The 20068-nt window shown below is 43.7% G+C and overlaps 1 protein-coding gene across 1 annotated transcript in view; it reads right to left on the reverse strand.

The window, feature by feature from the left end:
* Positions 1 to 20068, reverse strand: part of col4a4 (collagen, type IV, alpha 4) — a 56749-nt gene that overhangs the window by 6694 nt on the left and 29987 nt on the right. The window contains 9 exon segments of the mRNA XM_038692695.1: positions 610 to 893; positions 7947 to 8135; positions 9615 to 9731; positions 9853 to 9943; positions 9946 to 10100; positions 12392 to 12547; positions 12625 to 12732; positions 12857 to 12985; positions 13867 to 13938. Of these exon segments, the coding sequence (XP_038548623.1) occupies positions 610 to 893; positions 7947 to 8135; positions 9615 to 9731; positions 9853 to 9943; positions 9946 to 10100; positions 12392 to 12547; positions 12625 to 12732; positions 12857 to 12985; positions 13867 to 13938 (1301 nt within the window).

Genomic DNA, 20068 nt, shown 5'->3' on the forward strand with positions numbered 1-20068 from the left:
CTTCTGTAGTGTAGTAGTACTTACTGCAGCAACAGGATTAGCAGCAGTATCATCAGGCCCATCAGTAGTAGTAGTACGACAGTGACGACACGTTCTCACTCCAGACCCGTCACATATTGACGCTTGGTCAAACCCCGATGGCGTCACTTTTTTACCCTTTTAGTGTCATTTTTAGACGTTAAGGCCTTTACTGTCAAGTTAGCAATGCTTAGCAACAACAAATATGCAATGTCCGGTTAGATTTTCAAAATAAAAACGCTAGCGTTTTGAAACATTGCCATTTTACCACATTATCAAAGTCGTGAAACGTTTGGTTTCATGACAACCGCTTGGTTAAGGTTAGGAAAAGATCCTGGTTTGGGATAAAATAACTACGTACGTCAATGTCGGGGTTCTGGCCCTCAATCCACCCAAATCTTTACTCAGACTTTTCTGTTAACCATCATATACCTGCCTTTACCGTCACAAACTGACGCTACAGCGCCCCCCTCGATCACGCGTCCATATGTGACGAGTCGAAGAGGGAGAACTGGGTGGCAGTGACAGTATTAACAGTACTAGTATCAGTAGCACTATTAGCAGTATTACCTCAACCACTGCAGTACCCACCATGAGGAAGGAGTATCCGGTCCACAGGCTCTTCCAGTTGGGGGGGCAGCCTGGCTGAATGGAGGTCTGGCTGTGCAGTGTGACAGGTGAGGAGGGGGCTTCACACACCACACAGCGGCTGATGTGTTCTCTGATGGAGGGTCCGTCCACGGGCGTGCTGGGGACGGCTGCCGTCGTCGACAGCCAATAGGATTTATCGTTACGACTGGCGTAAGAGCAGGTTTCCGTGTTACAGGAGGAGAATGGCATTGTGGAAAAGACCCGCACACACGACCCCGCCTGACCTGGAAATATTATGAGTACAAATATTAATTAATAAATATATATATATCTCAAATGTAACAGCTTGTTAAGGAACATGTTGTTGTGTGTACGTGGTTCTCCAGGGGAACATTAATGCAGGAACACTTTGAGGAACTCCTGAACCTGGCTGACACATCCTCCATAGAGGAGGCAGAGCTGGTAGAATAGTTTATTCATGGCAGACAGACGTTAGACGTTAGTGTTAGACTCTTCACACACAGTATACAGGTGTGAACATTAACCTTGTTTGGACACTTAGTGAATCTCTGTAGATCCAGGAAGGATAAAAACTCCGAGACAGGATGTTTCCTTGAGATTTGTTGAGGTCGGAAGCCGGTACCTGTGTTTTTGCAGACCGGGGTGGGAGTTCACATTTATTATTTATAGCTATTAGGCAATAACATGGCTCAGCCAAACTGGGAAAGCTGCTGAAAGTTGATTCTGATGTTTGAACCTCAGATTCAGGAGGATTGATGTGGACCATCTGCCTTCTCTTGCAGGGACACTAATGTGGAGTTGCAGTCAAAGTGAGGAGAGTGTAGGTGTTGCATCTCTGTCCTCTGCTCTGCTGTGGTTCTGTTGGTTTCCTCAAACCGTGATCTTCAGTGAGCATGAAGCAGGATGAGAGCATAGACTGTACCGCCGTGACGTCACCCCTTGATTTCTGGACTACTGTTTTGAAGCCTCGAGTTTGGCATTTTGCCCGTCACCATGTTTTGCAACCAGGCGCCGGACGTGATGATATTTGGACGAGACTAGCCAGAGATTCTCACAAGTCAAGTCTCAAGTCTATGAGCTAGAGTCCAAGTCAAGTCTCAAGTCTCTGAGCTAGAGCCCAAGTCAAGTCTCAAGTCTATGAGCTAGAGTCCAAGTCAAGTCACTGAGCTAGAGCCCAAGTCAAGTCACTGAGCTAGAGCTCAAGTCAAGTCTATGAGCTAGAGTCCAAGTCAAGTCACTGAGCTAGAGCCCAAGTCAAGTCTCAAGTCACTGAGCTAGAGCCCAAGTCAAGTCTCAAGTCACTGAGCTAGAGCCCAAGTCAAGTCACTGAGCTAGAGCCCAAGTCAAGTCTATGAGCTAGAGTCCAAGTCAAGTCTATGAGCTAGAGCCCAAGTCAAGTCTATGAGCTAGAGTCCAAGTCAAGTCTCAAGTCTATGAGCTAGAGCCCAAGTCAAGTCACTGAGCTAGAGTCCAAGTCAAGTGTCAAGTCTATGAGCTAGAGCCCAAGTCAAGTGTCAAGTCTATGAGCTAGAGCCCAAGTCAAGTCACTGAGCTAGAGCCCAAGTCAAGTGTCAAGTCTATGAGCTAGAGCCCAAGTCAAGTCTATGAGCTAGAGCCCAAGTCAAGTCTATGAGCTAGAGCCCAAGTCAAGTCTATGAGCTAGAGTACAAGTCAAGTCTATGAGCTAGAGTCCAAGTCAAGTCTCAAGTCTATGAGCTAGAGCCCAAGTCAAGTCTATGAGCTAGAGTCCAAGTCAAGTCTCAAGTCTATGAGCTAGAGCCCAAGTCAAGTCACTGAGCTAGAGTCCAAGTCAAGTCTCAAGTCACTGAGCTAGAGCCCAAGTCAAGTCTATGAGCTAGAGCCCAAGTCAAGTCTATGAGCTAGAGCCCAAGTCAAGTCACTGAGCTAGAGCCCAAGTCAAGTCTCAAGTCACTGAGCTAGAGCCCAAGTCAAGTCTCAAGTCACTGAGCTAGAGCCCAAGTCAAGTCTCAAGTCACTGAGCTAGAGTCCAAGTCAAGTCTCAAGTCACTGAGCTAGAGCCCAAGTCAAGTCTCAAGTCACTGAGCTAGAGCCCAAGTCAAGTCTATGAGCTAGAGCCCAAGTCAAGTCTATGAGCTAGAGCCCAAGTCAAGTCACTGAGCTAGAGTCCAAGTCAAGTCTCAAGTCACTGAGCTAGAGTCCAAGTCAAGTCTATGAGCTAGAGCCCAAGTCAAGTCTATGAGCTAGAGTCCAAGTCAAGTCTATGAGCTAGAGCCCAAGTCAAGTCACTGAGCTTGAGCCCAAGTCAAGTCTCAAGTCTATGAGCTTGAGCCCAAGTCAAGTGTCAAGTCTATGAGCTTGAGCCCAAGTCAAGTCTATGAGCTAGAGCCCAAGTCAAGTCACTGAGCTAGAGTCCAAGTCAAGTCTCAAGTCTATGAGCTAGAGCCCAAGTCAAGTCTCAAGTCTATGAGCTAGAGCCCAAGTCAAGTCTATGAGCTAGAGCCCAAGTCAAGTCTATGAGCTAGAGCCCAAGTTTCAAGTCTCAAGTCACTGAGCTAGAGTCCAAGTCAAGTCTCAAGTCACTGAGCTAGAGTACAAGTCAAGTCTCAAGTCTATGAGCTAGAGTACAAGTCAAGTCTCAAGTCTATGAGCTAGAGCCCAAGTCAAGTCTCAAGTCTATGAGCTAGAGCCCAAGTCAAGTCTATGAGCTAGAGCCCAAGTCAAGTCACTGAGCTAGAGTCCAAGTCAAGTCTCAAGTCACTGAGCTAGAGTCCAAGTCAAGTCTATGAGCTAGAGCCCAAGTCAAGTCTATGAGCTAGAGTCCAAGTCAAGTCTATGAGCTAGAGCCCAAGTCAAGTCTCAAGTCACTGAGCTAGAGCCCAAGTCAAGTCTCAAGTCTATGAGCTTGAGCCCAAGTCAAGTGTCAAGTCTATGAGCTTGAGCCCAAGTCAAGTCTATGAGCTAGAGCCCAAGTCAAGTCACTGAGCTAGAGTCCAAGTCAAGTCTCAAGTCTATGAGCTAGAGCCCAAGTCAAGTGTCAAGTCTATGAGCTAGAGCCCAAGTCAAGTCTCAAGTCACTGAGCTAGAGTCCAAGTCAAGTCTCAAGTCACTGAGCTAGAGTCCAAGTCAAGTCTCAAGTCTATGAGCTAGAGTACAAGTCAAGTCTCAAGTCTATGAGCTAGAGTACAAGTCAAGTCTCAAGTCTATGAGCTAGAGCCCAAGTCAAGTCTATGAGCTAGAGCCCAAGTCAAGTCTATGAGCTAGAGCCCAAGTCAAGTCTCAAGTCTATGAGCTAGAGCCCAAGTCAAGTCTCAAGTCTATGAGCTAGAGTCCAAGTCAAGTCTCAAGTCTATGAGCTAGAGCCCAAGTCAAGTCTCAAGTCTATGAGCTAGAGCCCAAGTCAAGTCACTGAGCTAGAGCCCAAGTCAAGTCTGAGCTCGAGCCCAAGTCAAGTCTATGAGCTAGAGCCCAAGTCAAGTCTCAAGTCTATGAGCTAGAGCCCAAGTCAAGTCTCAAGTCACTGAGCTAGAGTCCAAGTCAAGTCTCAAGTCACTGAGCTAGAGCCCAAGTCAAGTCTCAAGTCACTGAGCTAGAGCCCAAGTCAAGTCTATGAGCTAGAGCCCAAGTCAAGTCTATGAGCTAGAGCCCAAGTCAAGTCACTGAGCTAGAGTCCAAGTCAAGTCTCAAGTCACTGAGCTAGAGTCCAAGTCAAGTCTATGAGCTAGAGCCCAAGTCAAGTCTATGAGCTAGAGTCCAAGTCAAGTCTATGAGCTAGAGCCCAAGTCAAGTCACTGAGCTTGAGCCCAAGTCAAGTCTCAAGTCTATGAGCTTGAGCCCAAGTCAAGTGTCAAGTCTATGAGCTTGAGCCCAAGTCAAGTCTATGAGCTAGAGCCCAAGTCAAGTCACTGAGCTAGAGTCCAAGTCAAGTCTCAAGTCTATGAGCTAGAGCCCAAGTCAAGTCTCAAGTCTATGAGCTAGAGCCCAAGTCAAGTCTATGAGCTAGAGCCCAAGTCAAGTCTATGAGCTAGAGCCCAAGTTTCAAGTCTCAAGTCACTGAGCTAGAGTCCAAGTCAAGTCTCAAGTCACTGAGCTAGAGTACAAGTCAAGTCTCAAGTCTATGAGCTAGAGTACAAGTCAAGTCTCAAGTCTATGAGCTAGAGCCCAAGTCAAGTCTCAAGTCTATGAGCTAGAGCCCAAGTCAAGTCTATGAGCTAGAGCCCAAGTCAAGTCACTGAGCTAGAGTCCAAGTCAAGTCTCAAGTCACTGAGCTAGAGTCCAAGTCAAGTCTATGAGCTAGAGCCCAAGTCAAGTCTATGAGCTAGAGTCCAAGTCAAGTCTATGAGCTAGAGCCCAAGTCAAGTCTCAAGTCACTGAGCTAGAGCCCAAGTCAAGTCTCAAGTCTATGAGCTTGAGCCCAAGTCAAGTGTCAAGTCTATGAGCTTGAGCCCAAGTCAAGTCTATGAGCTAGAGCCCAAGTCAAGTCACTGAGCTAGAGTCCAAGTCAAGTCTCAAGTCTATGAGCTAGAGCCCAAGTCAAGTGTCAAGTCTATGAGCTAGAGCCCAAGTCAAGTCTCAAGTCACTGAGCTAGAGTCCAAGTCAAGTCTCAAGTCACTGAGCTAGAGTCCAAGTCAAGTCTCAAGTCTATGAGCTAGAGTACAAGTCAAGTCTCAAGTCTATGAGCTAGAGTACAAGTCAAGTCTCAAGTCTATGAGCTAGAGCCCAAGTCAAGTCTATGAGCTAGAGCCCAAGTCAAGTCTATGAGCTAGAGCCCAAGTCAAGTCTCAAGTCTATGAGCTAGAGCCCAAGTCAAGTCTCAAGTCTATGAGCTAGAGTCCAAGTCAAGTCTCAAGTCTATGAGCTAGAGCCCAAGTCAAGTCTCAAGTCTATGAGCTAGAGCCCAAGTCAAGTCACTGAGCTAGAGCCCAAGTCAAGTCTGAGCTCGAGCCCAAGTCAAGTCTATGAGCTAGAGCCCAAGTCAAGTCTCAAGTCTATGAGCTAGAGCCCAAGTCAAGTCTCAAGTCACTGAGCTAGAGTCCAAGTCAAGTCTCAAGTCACTGAGCTAGAGCCCAAGTCAAGTCTCAAGTCACTGAGCTAGAGCCCAAGTCAAGTCTCAAGTCACTGAGCTAGAGTCCAAGTCAAGTCTATGAGCTAGAGCCCAAGTCAAGTCTCAAGTCTATGAGCTAGAGCCCAAGTCAAGTCTATGAGCTAGAGCCCAAGTCAAGTCTCAAGTCTATGAGCTAGAGCCCAAGTCAAGTCTATGAGCTAGAGCCCAAGTCAAGTCTCAAGTCTATGAGCTAGAGTACAAGTCAAGTCTCAAGTCTATGAGCTAGAGTACAAGTCAAGTCTATGAGCTAGAGTCCAAGTCAAGTCTCAAGTCTATGAGCTAGAGCCCAAGTCAAGTCACTGAGCTAGAGTCCAAGTCAAGTCTCAAGTCTATGAGCTAGAGTACAAGTCAAGTCTATGAGCTAGAGTCCAAGTCAAGTCTCAAGTCTATGAGCTAGAGCCCAAGTCAAGTCACTGAGCTAGAGTCCAAGTCAAGTCTCAAGTCTATGAGCTAGAGCCCAAGTCAAGTCTATGAGCTAGAGTCCAAGTCAAGTCTCAAGTCTATGAGCTTGAGTCCAAGTCGAGGCTCTGAGCTAGAGTATAAGTCGAGTCTCAAGTCACTTGTGGTTATAATGAATGTTGTATCACCTGCTGTGTTCAATCCAGGCTGCTTATAAAACTGCAGAGCTATAAGGGATTCTGTAACTGTCATTTACAGAGCACAACCATGTGATGTGCAATGCAACTGACAGCTTTATTGACTACTGTAAGTCAACATCAACCGCAGACTCTCAAACGCAGGGTAACGTTATAACGTTATTACTAAAAAAACTGTAACGTTACATGATCAACAATAAACCTGTAACCTGTTTTTCACTTACAGAGCACATACATGTAGCCTAATGTGTCTAAAACTAACACAGTTTATAAAACTACTGTAAGTCAACACCCCCCAGACTCTCAAACCACTGTTTCATTAATGAAATCAACACTTTTTAGGGCAGACGCTACAATTCAGTCAATAAGTAGAAGCTGCAGTCACTTTCTGGCAAGTGCAGTATTACATGAGTTGTATTGGCCATTTAAAGGTATTTTAGATTGTGTGGGCTCAGAGACCCTGGCAAGTAGAGTATTATGTGTCCCATCAGACGTGGGAACCCCTAAAGATCTTCCAGGAGAAGCTGGATGTTTTCTGTTTTTAGTCTCTGTGACCACAACGTTTCCTTAAACTCCTTCACTATTTTTGCAAGGTTGTTTCACACCGGTGGCGGCTGGCCAATAGAGGGCGCTAGGGCGCTGCCCTCCCTGATGGTGGAAACTTTTTATATACATGGGTCTATGGGTGGAAAGTGTTTGATTTTTCTGTTTAAAATAAACATTTTTGAAATAAACAGTAAGTACTTTTTAAGGATATGTGTGTTTAAAATGCACAATAATGTGTAATATATAAAATATAGGCTAAATAATGATGTTTGGGTGTGAAATTAACTTCCTGCTCATTCACTGATCTCCTCTGGGGCGCTGGAGAGAGCGTCCAGGCAGCACAGCAGCGCAGCCAAGACACAAGATATGCCCATAGCAACAGAAATTAAACCAATCAGCGTCCTCTGATGCCTGAAGGGCGCTCCAGGATCTGCCCCAAGCACAGTCAGTCAGTGGTAGAGGGACATGTGACGTTGTTGACAGCTAGCTGGATGCAATGATTTAAATACCTTATTTTGCCTCCCGTGCTTTCTTTCTAAAACAGCGGGGACGAATACAACACGGACTGTTACAGGAGTAAACCACACGATACATTTATCTGAGAAGATTAAGAAACACAAGTGTACGAGGGCACATATGAATAACACGGTGAAGCTAGCCATGCTAGGCAGAGTTAACATCGGCCTTGCGCGGCCACAGTGAGACCGCGCACCTTAAAACAGCTACTGTTTTAAAACTGACTGGATATGGCAAAGCCTCACCTAAAATATTTTTCACCAGCCGCCACTGTTTCACACCTTTACTTCTTAAAGTTTAAAGTCAGTAACACTGATGAGATCATGAGATCAAATGATGGACAACTGATGCACTTTAACCAACTGTTTACACTAGAGTTTGTTTTTTGTCAATAGAGGTCACAGCAAGATGGTACTTTGTAAGCAGAAGAGCGTCCTGCATTGTCCAGGGGATGGATCACGTTTGGAGTAAAATTTGGGTCACGAGGATGCAGCGGCACTGGAGTGTCTGTGAAACCAAAAAGGCCTGGATCATGGAAAAGCAAGGGAACCTTAGTATGTGTGTGTTTATATACCCAGGTCCTGCGTGTGAGCCCTCTCCTGACCCTCCAGGTACAGCAGACTGTATCCTTCCCACAGGGCGTTCATGCCAGCTGGACAGGGCGGGACTTCCGTTGATTGGCTGTGCATCACCAACAGGAAGCCAGAGTTTACGGTTCTGCATGTAGCGGGGGAACCACAGTCACCGACTGGACCACGATCACCTGAGAAACGCAGATCACAGTAAGTTTTATGAACAAAACCAATCCACACAGGAGACTGCACTGCACAAAAACCCGAGCTGGACCCTAAATTCACGGGCACAGTGTGACTGGTAATCTGATGAGGTTTAACGTATGTAAAAGAGTCCCTGTGAGCAGAAAGCTTCAGACCACTCTGAATATTAGCTTTTCAAGTACAGGGACATCACCCCCCCGCTCAGTCTGTCTTATTTGACCGCTCTCTACACAGCGCTAACAACAAGTGTGGAGAGGTCTGGCTGTGGAGACTTCTCTGCTCTGGACTCTTCCGTGTTTAGAGGTTGTTCGTTATGTCTTGCACAAAGTGCTTTTTCAGTTTTCAAGAAAAATTTGTTAGTTTCTTGATGGAACGATGGCTTTACTTTTTGCTAAAGTAACTGCTAACTGATGCTAGAAAAGAATGGTAGAAAAAGAAAAAGGCACACTATACACATGCAACAACACATTCGGCAGTGCCCAGGAGGTGGACTGGCACCTCTCCAGCTGCCAGTCCACACTCCGTATCTCTGGTCTGAGCTAGACTCGAAATGGTGCCTCCCTCTGGTTTCCAAGCCGTCCTAACGGACTGAGCTACTGCCGCCTCAAGTAGCTGCCATTAGCTAGTCAGCTCAGTTAGCCATGCAGCTAGAGGTCCAATTAGGTAGCTGACTGGAGCCCGGGTCTGAATATTTCCTCCTCCCGGGGGTTCAAAGCTCCTGTGCTAGGGGTGTAAACACAAACAGTCTGGGCAAAGTCAGCTAAGCTAATAGGGCTGCTAACTGCACGGCAGCAGTTTACTTTAAAGCTATCTGTCCATCTAGAAACTCCTTAAAATACCAAAAGCAGTGAATAAAGTTATGGAATTTGTAAGCAAAAGTACACGGGTGTGGTTCAGCACAAGTGTTTCTTTTATATTTGTGCCACGGCCTCTCCATACTCTCTTTTTCTCAATAACGCGCTTTCAGACTGCCTTATTTTCCAGGATTATTACGTCAATATGCCGGCTCGCTGTGCTGTATGAAAGGTACAGAGCAGGAAAGGGGGTCAGATCTGATCCGCCTCTGAGCCGGGAATGTTTGTAGTAACATAGGCGGAATGATGTCACGCTGTAGCCGTCAGTAAGCCGGAAAGCGGGATCGCCATATGAAAGCACACAATATTTTGTTCTGTGTGAATGAGCGTAGGCGGCATATTGGCCGACATTCTTTCCGCATTTATTGCGGGATCTCTGTGTTAAAGCAGTCTTGCTCTCAGGTTCACTAGCTCCGCCATAACAACTTGTTCAGACTAGGAATACAGCATACGTGTCCATCAGAAGGCAGGGTAACTAACCTTAACACGCAGAAGAAATTAATGAACGCTAAACTGGAACTCAACTGAGGAAAAACTGTTTACCAGTTGGAACATTAACAGACAATCGGGCAGATAAAGGCTGTCAGAGAGACAGACAGGTGGAGGTCTCACCTTTGCTTCCCACTATTCCAATCTCCCCCGACAGGCCTTTCTGTCCTCTGCTTCCATCTGGACCTGGGGGCCCCACGGACCCTATCTGTCCCACAGACCCAGTGTCTCCCTTTAAGCCTGAAAAACATCATCAACCATTTTAATTATCAGCTGAACTGAGACTGAAACTGAAAGCTGTTAAATTAACCTGAGCTGGTTCTGAGGGGAAGACCAAACACTTCACCCTCCTGTTCCTCACCTTTGGACCCCTTTTGGCCAGTTTCTCCCGGAAGACCGGGAAATCCAGGAGGACCGCAGGGGCCAGGGGTCCTGGGGGGCCCAGCTGGGTAGGTGGGTATGTGGGGCAGGGGAGGACTCCGCCCATCTCCCCCTTTGGACCAATCGGTCCAGGAGATCCCCTTGGTCCTGGAGGTCCATTGGGGCCGTTACAACCTTTAGGACCCAGATGACCAGGTAGTCCCATCAGACCTGTAGAACCTCGCACACCTGATCATATAAAAATACAAAAGTAGAAGCTGAAGTCCGACACCAAGCAGAGTTGTGTTTCCGCAACACGTTTTCACTCCCGACTCGTCACATTTTGGCGCTTGGTCAAGGCCCTTTGGCGTCACGCCCTGGGTACGTGTTCAGTGTCATTTTTAGACGTTTAAGGCTCGGCAGTCAAGTTGGCAACAATAAATATACAACATCCGGTAAAGTTAGCAACAATAAACATGGAACGTCCAGTTAGAGTTTCGAAACATTACCATTTTGAAACGGCACTTTATTAAAGCCGTGAAACGTTACAATTTGTCTGGGTTTAGGCACAAAAACTACTTGGTTTAGGTTCAGAAAAGATCCTGGTTTGGGTTAAAATAACTACGAAAGTCATTTAACACGTAAGTTAACTTACGTCACTTGCATAACTTACGCAATTGATCTTAACACAGCCAGACGGACACTGCCTCTTCTCCAGTGGTGTAGTGGTAAGTGCCACCATTTTTTTAAAAGGTAAAAGGGGCTGAAAACTCCGGTGTATGCCTGATTGTTAATGGTACATAATGGAGGTGTGACTGGTGCTTGAAGTGAATCTTAGATAATGGAAAATAATGATAATGACGGATCGCCACAAACTAACTCACGTAACTTCAATAAAAATATTTAAAGTTGACTTTTTGTTTCACACGGGACACAAACCCCGGTCTCCTGTTTCAAAGTCGGGTTCTGGTCCTCCATCCACCCCAACAACCTCCTTATTCAGTCTTTCCTGTTAAACATCATATACCTGCCTTTACCGTCACAAACTGACGCTACAGGGCTTCCCCCACTGCATCAAACTATGACGCTACAGGGATCCCCAGTGCGTTACAAACTGACGCAAATGGGTCTCGACCATGCGTCCATATGTGATGAGTCGGGGAGGGAGGACGGGTTGGTTTCCTGTGATTAGTCTGTTTTTGCATTTTTGTGGACACCTTGAAGTCCATCCTGTGTCTTTTACACCGTGTCCCCTTACCAAAGGAACAAAGACCAGCTGTGCTCCAATTTCATGTTTTACAGTGCGTCAGTTAAACCCAGAGTTAGTTTTTCAGTGCGTTCCATTTGTACTCTGACTTAGTTTTTTTGCATTATTCTCTGTTTCCCAAATGTCAGACTGGTTATTGTGAAGATCATCTGGTTGCAGCTGTTTAGCAGATGCAAATTCAAAAAATGCACTGTGCAATGTTCGGTGTGGAAACCTGTCTGTATTTATGTATATAAATAACTGTATATATTGTTTTATTTCATTTTATATGTTACCATATTTTAATACAGGCCTACACCTAATTATATGTTGTGTGTGTGTGTCGCATGAAGGAAACACATTTCATTTCGTTATGCAGCCTTGTGCTGTATACTGACTAGTAAACAACCTAATAAGTTCTGAGACAGGAAGTAACAAATGGAAGGGCCTCCAGTGTCCTAGCTCCTGCTCCTCAACTCGGTCCAACTCAGAGGACCCCGAGTTCAGAAAGCAAGATGGCTGCGGAGAACATCGACTGCAGTAAAAGCTGTCGTTTTACAGGGGTTTTTTTGTAGCACTTTTGTCTTTTTTTTGTCTGATTTTTGTAAGTCGTATTCACAACACGGCCTTACTGTTGCCGATAGGCGTGCTGCGTGATGTGTCGTTTATCAACTGGTGCTGCTCAAATTGGCCAGATTGCTGTCGCTAACGACGACACCAGGTCGATGTTGCTTTGACTTGTCGTGTTTTGTGGCAAAGGAAATGCATCCAACTCTGGTTTCCTTGGATTCCTGAGCTCCACCTTCCGAGGTAAATGGAACGCAGCATTATTTCAGGAGTCATTATCTGTCAATGGAGCGTGGAGCGTCGGTACTGTTGTTACCTGCAGGTTAAAATGCTTTGAGTACAGGACCAGCACCCCAGGAAAGGTGCTGGGCTGGGGTGTGATTTTGGCGTAGAGGCCCCGGCATCATCATGTACCACAAAATAAAACTTTTTACAGAATTTATTAGAATTTGGTCAAAGCTTTACCAGAGACAGTTCCTCAGAGGCAGACCACCACTCTAGTTCTGAGGCAGACCACCACTCTAGTTCTTCTAGTTCAAACTGTTCAGCTCAGGATCTTCACATTAAACAGAACACCACTGAAATCAGAGTGGGTTAGGTAGTTCTCCGGTGTACACCTACGGTTCAGTTCCTTTAAGGTGGATCTTCCCTAAGTTAAGATCTGTCAGCAGTAACATGTCAGATAACTTCATACAAAGATATCTCAGAGACATGGAGAGTGTCTCACCTTTCTCTCCTGGATTTCCGGGGTTACCTGGCGGTCCTGGGCACCCCGGAGGTCCCTTTGTGCCCGGTGTCCCCGGGCACCCTGGGTACCCGTTGTCCCCATCATCGCCACATACTGGAGCGTTTATACCAGGTTCCCCTATTTCACCAGGACACCCTGAAACGACAAAAGGTCAGAGGTTATCCAGTGTGGTTTCTCTGTTAAACTTTATTTAACCTGAACGAAAGTCTGACCTGGATCTCCGTCTGGTCCAGGACAACCAGGATCTCCACAAGGCCCTGGGAGCAGTCCTTTACAGTCTGGTCCAGGTTCACCTGGAGGCCCACAAGCACCTGGAGGTCCTGCAACAATAGGAAAAGACACATTACTGATGGAGAGTCAGACTAAAGTTCTTCTAAAGATCTTTAGATTGATCAGGGTAACCTGCAGTCACATCCTGACTCTGAGAATCACACTGCTACAGACCTTTGGGTCCTAGGGGGCCTTTGGGTCCTGGTGGGCCAGACTGGGATGGGCCTTTGTGTCCTGGAGGACCCGGAGGACCCTTATCTCCTGGAAGACCATAACAACCTGGAGGACCCGGCATACCCAGACCTAGACAGACAGACAGACGTTATCATTATGATGCTGACGGAAGTCCCAGAGACTCCAAACTTTATTTTACTAAATAAAAAAGAACGGATGTCTCAAAAATGTCTCTAACTGAACTTTGACAAGTCAGAGGTTCATTAAGCTTCACGCAAACAGCATGCTTCTACTTTGATTCATTTTTGAATCTGCTGTTAAGCCACATCTTTGGTGACCCTGATCTAAATGTTGGACACAGTAGGAAATCATCTTCACTATAGGCCCTTCGTCCCTCTGAGGTTTGGACAAAATGTTTGTTTCAACTGCAGCAGGTGGGGAAAGCTGTTTCTTTAATATTTCATACATACTGTACATGTGGGGAGATGGATCGTCTCGTCACACAAGTACCGTAAAACTTAGGTTAAAAACCCGGGCTTTTATTTGCTAAAATCACTGAATTGACCCCGCCTATATTTGGGTATGAATATTAAAATGAGATGCTGCATCTCAAGGAGCTATCCTTCAGTAAATTAAATTCAATATTTCTTGGTAATATGGTATCAAATATTATCAAATACACGTCATTCATTTGATCCAGCTCCGACAGACGGCATCTTATGCGCTTTTATTTTGAAGGCAGCAATGTAAATGTAAACAACAACGCGGTGCAGGATGAGAGAAGTTAGCACACGGAGAGCGATGGACTTCACATCACAGGATTCACAACTATGGCTCTCCCCCCATTCATTTAGACACAAGCCTGATCTTGTCTGAAATAACTGCGTGGAGGCGTTACCAAGATGGCTGCCGAGTAGCGGGACACTGAGGTTCCCACCGAGGCTAGGGAATGCATTATATCGATGAGATTTACTCACAGTTATAGAAGAAAAAACTTGAGAGACTCATACCTCTGGTCCCCCTGTCCCCCTTCACTCCTTTCAGTCCATCCAGTCCGTGAAGTCCCAGCGGTCCAGGAGGACCTGACACCACAATCAAGCACAAAAAACTCAACATCTGTGCACTTTCATCTGTCAGATAAACACAGTAACAACATAAACAACCAACACCTAAGTAAATTTAACTGTAATTGACCCTTCGCTAAGCCCCGCCCCCCTTAGTTACTGTTGCTAAGTCCGACAAACTGTCAACACTGCCACTGTCCATTACTGCACTCTCCGGAGAAATATTGTAAAATTTGTTGGAAAACACTATCTCAGAAAGGAGCTGTTTTGCAGTTGCATTATGGATTTAAAGGTTTTATTCAGGCTGTCTGTTCTGGATTTGTTTCAGGTTTTTTTTTTTTAACATTATATTTATTGAATTTTAACAAAACAAGCAAGTGATACATTTGACAAGCATACAATTTGATAAGCTTAATATTTCACAACTTAATCCCCAAAGTAAAAAGTAAAAACATCACATAACAGAGTAACAAAGACAATGATAAAAAAACACACAAAAAAAAAAAAAAACAACAACTCGGCAGTCAGCTTTACTTTCTTAATTTCCTTCATAATGTCTTAGAAACTCAGTTAATGGTGACCATATTTCTTCAAAATTTCTTCCCTTTCCTCTAACAATATAAGTGAGTCGTTCCAATACAATACATGACGCCATCTCCTTCATCCACATATGATTTGATGGTACATCCATTTTCTTCCAGTACACAGATATTAACCGCCTGGCTTGCAGGAGTCCAAAGTCAATCAGTTTTTTTTGTCTGGAGCTAAAAACACAGTTCTCTGGGTATATACCCAACACACATATTTTTGCTTCAGCAGGTATGTTTACTCCAACAATCTTTGACAAAGTCTGCATGACTGACTTCCAATATTGATGTAATTTTGGACAGTCCCATACACAGTGAAAAAGAGTACCCTTTCCATCAAAACATTTACTACAGCTATCTGGGATATTAGGTGACCAACGGTTCAACTTGACCGGAGTTATGTAGGTTCTCATCAACCATTTATATTGGAGGAGTTTCATCCTGGTACTAATTGACTGTTTTTGGGCTTTTAAACATGCAGCTTCCCAGTCTGCCACATTTATCTCCTCTTGGACGTCAGCTCTCCATGCATCTAGCCTATCAGCGGCGGATTCCTCATCATGTGTTAGTAAAGCTGCATAAAATAAAGAATATGACCTCTCCTTTCAAGATTTTGCAATATAATATTCTCTAATTTTGACAGTGTTGGTTCAGATTCAATCTGTTTATATTTTGACATAATGAAATGTTTAATTTGTAAATGTTTATAAAAATGTTTCTTTGGAATGTTATATGTTTGGCATAACTGCTCAAATGTAAGAAAGTTGCCATCCTTATAGAGGTCTGCCAGCTTCTGTACACCTTTATCCGCCCAGATTTTGAAACCTCCATCAGCTCTTCCTGCCTTAAAATCTGTGTTGCCCCAAATAGGCGAAAAAGGAGAGATGGGAGGAATACTTCCCATATACTGATGGGCCCTATACCAAATATCAATTGTGTTTTTTAAAAAGGGTTTTTTTGTAATTTTCCCCAATTTTTTGGGGCATGCTGAATATAAATACAAATTCAATTTAAGTTTTGTTTCTAATTGTTCAATTTTTATCCATGCTGGGTTGTCTCAGTTGCAAAGTAGAATATGGCTGAGCGCGGCTGTGCAGACCAGTAATATAATTTAAAATTAGGGAGTTGTAACCCCCCTCTCTCATATTGCATGTACAGCAGTCGAAGCCTTAGTCTAGGTTTTTTATTATTCCAAATGAATCTATTAAAGACAGTGTTTAATTCATCAAAAAATTGTTTTGAGAGAGGCAAAGGGAGTGCCTGAAACAGATATAAAAATTTTGGTAATATGCTCATTTTGATCATGTTTATTCTGCCAATCATTGACACGGGCATTACTGTCCATTTATTTAAAGACTCCTTTACTTCACTAACCAAAGGATCATAATTCATTGGTACAATGGTTTTAATGTCTGGAGTAATTTTAACACCAAGATACACAAATCCCTCTTTTGCATTGATAAACGGGGTCTGTATGACTGGGTTTAGCCTCTCGTCCCTGTTCAAAAATAGAATAGAAGATTTTGAATCATTTATTTCATAACCAGAAAATCGACCAAATAGCTCCATTTGTTGCATTAAATTTGGGACACTGACGGACAGCCTTGTCAAAAAGACTATCAGATCATCAGCATATAAGGACAATATATGCTCCTGATCTCCTAACTGGATGCCAAATATATCAGTTTGCATTCTTATCGTCATTGCCAAGGGCTCCATAGCCAAAATAAATAACATTGGAGATAACGGGCATCCCTGGCGAGTGGAACGTTCCAATGTGAAAGGTTTAGATACTATGTTGTTTGTCAAGACACTGGCTTTAGGATTTGTATACAAAAGTTTAACCCATTTGAGAAAGTTGAGGCCAAATCCATACCTCGGAAGAACGTTAAACAAGTATGACCACTCTATTCTGTCAAAGGCCTGACGGGCATCAAGTGATAATAAAGCCGTATCTTTAACATCAAATTTCTCATGAATTATATTCAAAACTCTTCTTATATTATGAAACCCTTTGACGTTTTGGTACAAAGCCATTTTGACCGTTATGAACTAGATGTGAGATAAAGGGGTCTAATCTCTTTGCTAAAACTTTACAAATTATTTTATTATCAACCCCCATCAAACTTATTGGTCTGAATGATGAGCATTCTGCAGGAGGTTTACCTGGTTTTAATATCAAAGTGATCATAGCCTGTCTTAGAGTGGGTGGGAGAACCTCATTTTTAAATGCTTCTTCATACATGTTAAAAAGTGGAACTATTATTTTTTCTTTGAAAGTTTTGTAGAATTCAATCGTAAATCCGTCTAGCCCAGGAGCTTTACCACTGTTAATACATTGTATGGCCTGTGATATCTCTTCAATACTTAAATTCCTTTCCAACTCTTGTTGTGTGTCTTCTGTGAGTGTCTGGAACTGAAGTTGGTCCAAAAATAGGTCTTGTTCTTCCGAGGTACGACAACAATCAGATCTATACAAATTTTCATAAAATTGTCTAAAACTATCGTTAATTTCAGATGGGTCTACTGTTACCTCACCCGGGGCGGTCATTATACTATTAATTGCTCTTTCGCTCTGTGTTTTCTTTATTCTCCATGCCAAGAGCTTCCCCGCTTTCTCACCTTGGTCATAATAGGATTGCTTTAACCACATTAAACTTTTTGCTGCTGCATCAGAAGACAATTTATTATATTCAGTTCTCAAACGTAATAATTCACTTTGTTTTATTGGGTCATCGCTAGCATTTAAGTCTAATTCCAAAAATTGAATTTGCCTATCCAAGATTTCCATTTGCTTTTGTTGTTGTTTATTCTTCGTACTCGTATAGCTAAGGATTTCACCTCGAATATATGCTTTAAATCCTTCCCATCCCATTGTGGCACAAGTTTGATCTGTATTTAACTCAAAGTAATTATCTATTTTCTCCCCTATAAATTTAACAAAGTTTGAGTTCTGTAGCCATCTTGCTTGAAACCGCCAACGGAACTGTTTGTGGGTAAAGTTGTCCATGTAAACCTTCAGTGAGATAGCTGCATGATCACTGATCACTATGCTATCATACTGACATTGTTTGATCCTTGATAAAAGTTCCCTTGAGATAAGAAATAATCTATACGCGAACGGGATTTATGTATACCTGAGTGACAGGAAAATTCTATTTTATCAGGATTTTGTTCCCTCCACACTTCCACCAAGTTCAAATCCAATATATATTGATTTATTAAATGTCTAGTTTGAGCTTTATAGATATCTGAGCCTGTTGAACGATCTATACTTGGATTCAAGGTACAATTAAAGTCTCCTCCAATTATATAGAGTCCTTGCAGAGTGGATACGGTAAGAAATAGATCTTCAGAAAACTTTGGTTTATTTTCATTTGGGCCATACAAACTCACTAAATTCAAAGTAATTGAGAGGATGTTACCCTGGACAATTACGTATCTACCAGCCGGGTCTTTTTTTATTTGTAGCACTTGGAATGGTATACTCCTATGGATCAAAATAATTACGCCTCTTGCATAATTATTGTATGATGAGTGTATCACCTGGCCAGGCCATCTGTTTTTTACAAATTTTAATTCACAATCTGTAAGATGTGTTTCTTGAAGAAAAATTATTTTTGACTTGAGTTGCTTAATCCTGTTGATAACCTGTTTTAGTTTAATTCTTTTCCTGAGTCCTCTGACATTCCAACTTGTGATTTTTATATCAGACATTATGAGTATTCACTTGTTCCATACTTTGTTAGTTTTTTCAGGAGTATTAATATAGCAATACATTGTGTTAGTATGAAATACAGATAACTTTTGAATTAAAAAAAACAAATAACTAAATAAAAAAAGAAAATCCTGAAAATGACACATAACACTTACATCCCCCCGCCCCCTCCCTTACTCAGATTAGTAAATGGGGGTTTGTGCTAATCCACTAATAAAGGGAGTAGCTAAGCTATAAAACCCAACTTCAAAAAGCAGCAGTGGTGTCCGTAAACCATGCATACACCAAATTAAGAGATAAACACATAAAACCCATATGAACATGTTAACATAGTCCCTCCATGAAATTATTCAACAGCAATGTTCTTTATCTGCTCATATTGTCTCCCTTTCAAAAATAAAGTTTAACCAAAGTATGTAGTATTAATGTGTTTAGAAAAAGAGAGAAAAACAGTATACACACATATATATATACATATGCATACATACATGCGTTATGAACGTATTATAGAAAATACCTTAAAGTGCAGTTATTAGGTCTGAACAGCTGATTTTCTAGTTCACCATCATAGTCAGCCCTGTCCGGCGTGTCTGTGGAGAAAATCCCCAGCCTCCTTTGGGGATGAAAACGACTGCAGCTTCCCATTGTGGAGGATCCTCATCTTACATGGATTGTATTGGAACCCGCGGAAAATGCCTTTTTCAACGAACACTTTCCTGACGGTGCTGAACTCGGCTCGTAGTCGGACGGTCTCCGCTGAAAGATCCTGGGCGAAAAAAAGTTTGTTTCCTTCATGTTCGATATTACGTTGTTTTGTGCAACGGAAAACAAACTCCCGATCTTGGAAATTCAGGAATCGGATAAGGACTGCTCTGTGCTGGTTTGGTCTTGGAGGTGCCAGGGTGCGGTGAGCCCTCTCAATGACAAAGGATTTGTCGGTCTCCAGCCAACGCGGCAGTGCCTCCCGAATGTACTCCAGCAGCGGCCGCTGACCCTCGGCGCCCTCCCGGAGGCCAAACAAGCGAAGGTTCTTCCTGCGACCCCGGTTCTCCAGGTCGTCAGTCTTTGCATCCAGGTAGGATATTCGCTTCATGGCGTTGTTAAGGTCGACCGTGCTCTTTTCCAGGAGTTCCTCCGCCGACATGATCCTATTCTCAGCTTCCTCCAGTCGAGTAACATTAGTGGCTACATTTTGCTTCACCTCCGTCATGTTTTTCTCCAAAGCAGCGAAGGACTTAGTCATTTCACCCATACGATTATCTATGCTATTCAGCTTGGTTCCAAATCCAGTGAACTCCGAGTGCAATGACCTAAGTTCAGCTAACACCGTGGTGAGGTCACACATGCTATCCGTGCTAGCAGCAGTCCCCACGTTGTCTTGACCTGCTACCGAAATGTCAGTTTTAGCTGTTTTTTGGGAACCGCGTTTTCGTGTGAAAATATCACAATCCTTGAGAGCAACAGATTTTGACATCTTCCGATTCAGTTTACGCTTCAAAGGCTGGGTTTTTTGGAATCTTGATGCAGGCTACACGGAGCATTCACTTTAAGCTGCCATCTTGGTTCACGGCTCTATAGCGCCCCCATTTGTTTCAGGGTTTAGAGAATAAATCGTCCTTCTCCTTTCAGCCTCTCTGGTAGCTGCTGTAATTATTACAAGATGCCGCAGGAACAGCGTTTGACCAGATCTTAGAAAAATACAGCCAGAAAAAGCTGGAAAACGACTCTTTCTGCATCAGAGTCAATGGAGCGCAGCCATGAAAGTGTCGGACCTCAGTTAGAGGGAGTCCTATACTGCGCTGTGATTGGCCAGCTGTGTATTCGGGGCGTGGCTTAGCAAAGG

The sequence above is a fragment of the Micropterus salmoides genome, unplaced genomic scaffold (assembly GCF_014851395.1).
Source record: "Micropterus salmoides isolate LMB-PRFRI ecotype aquatic unplaced genomic scaffold, ASM1485139v1 Ms_hic_scaffold_3, whole genome shotgun sequence".
NCBI lineage: Eukaryota > Metazoa > Chordata > Actinopteri > Centrarchiformes > Centrarchidae > Micropterus > Micropterus salmoides.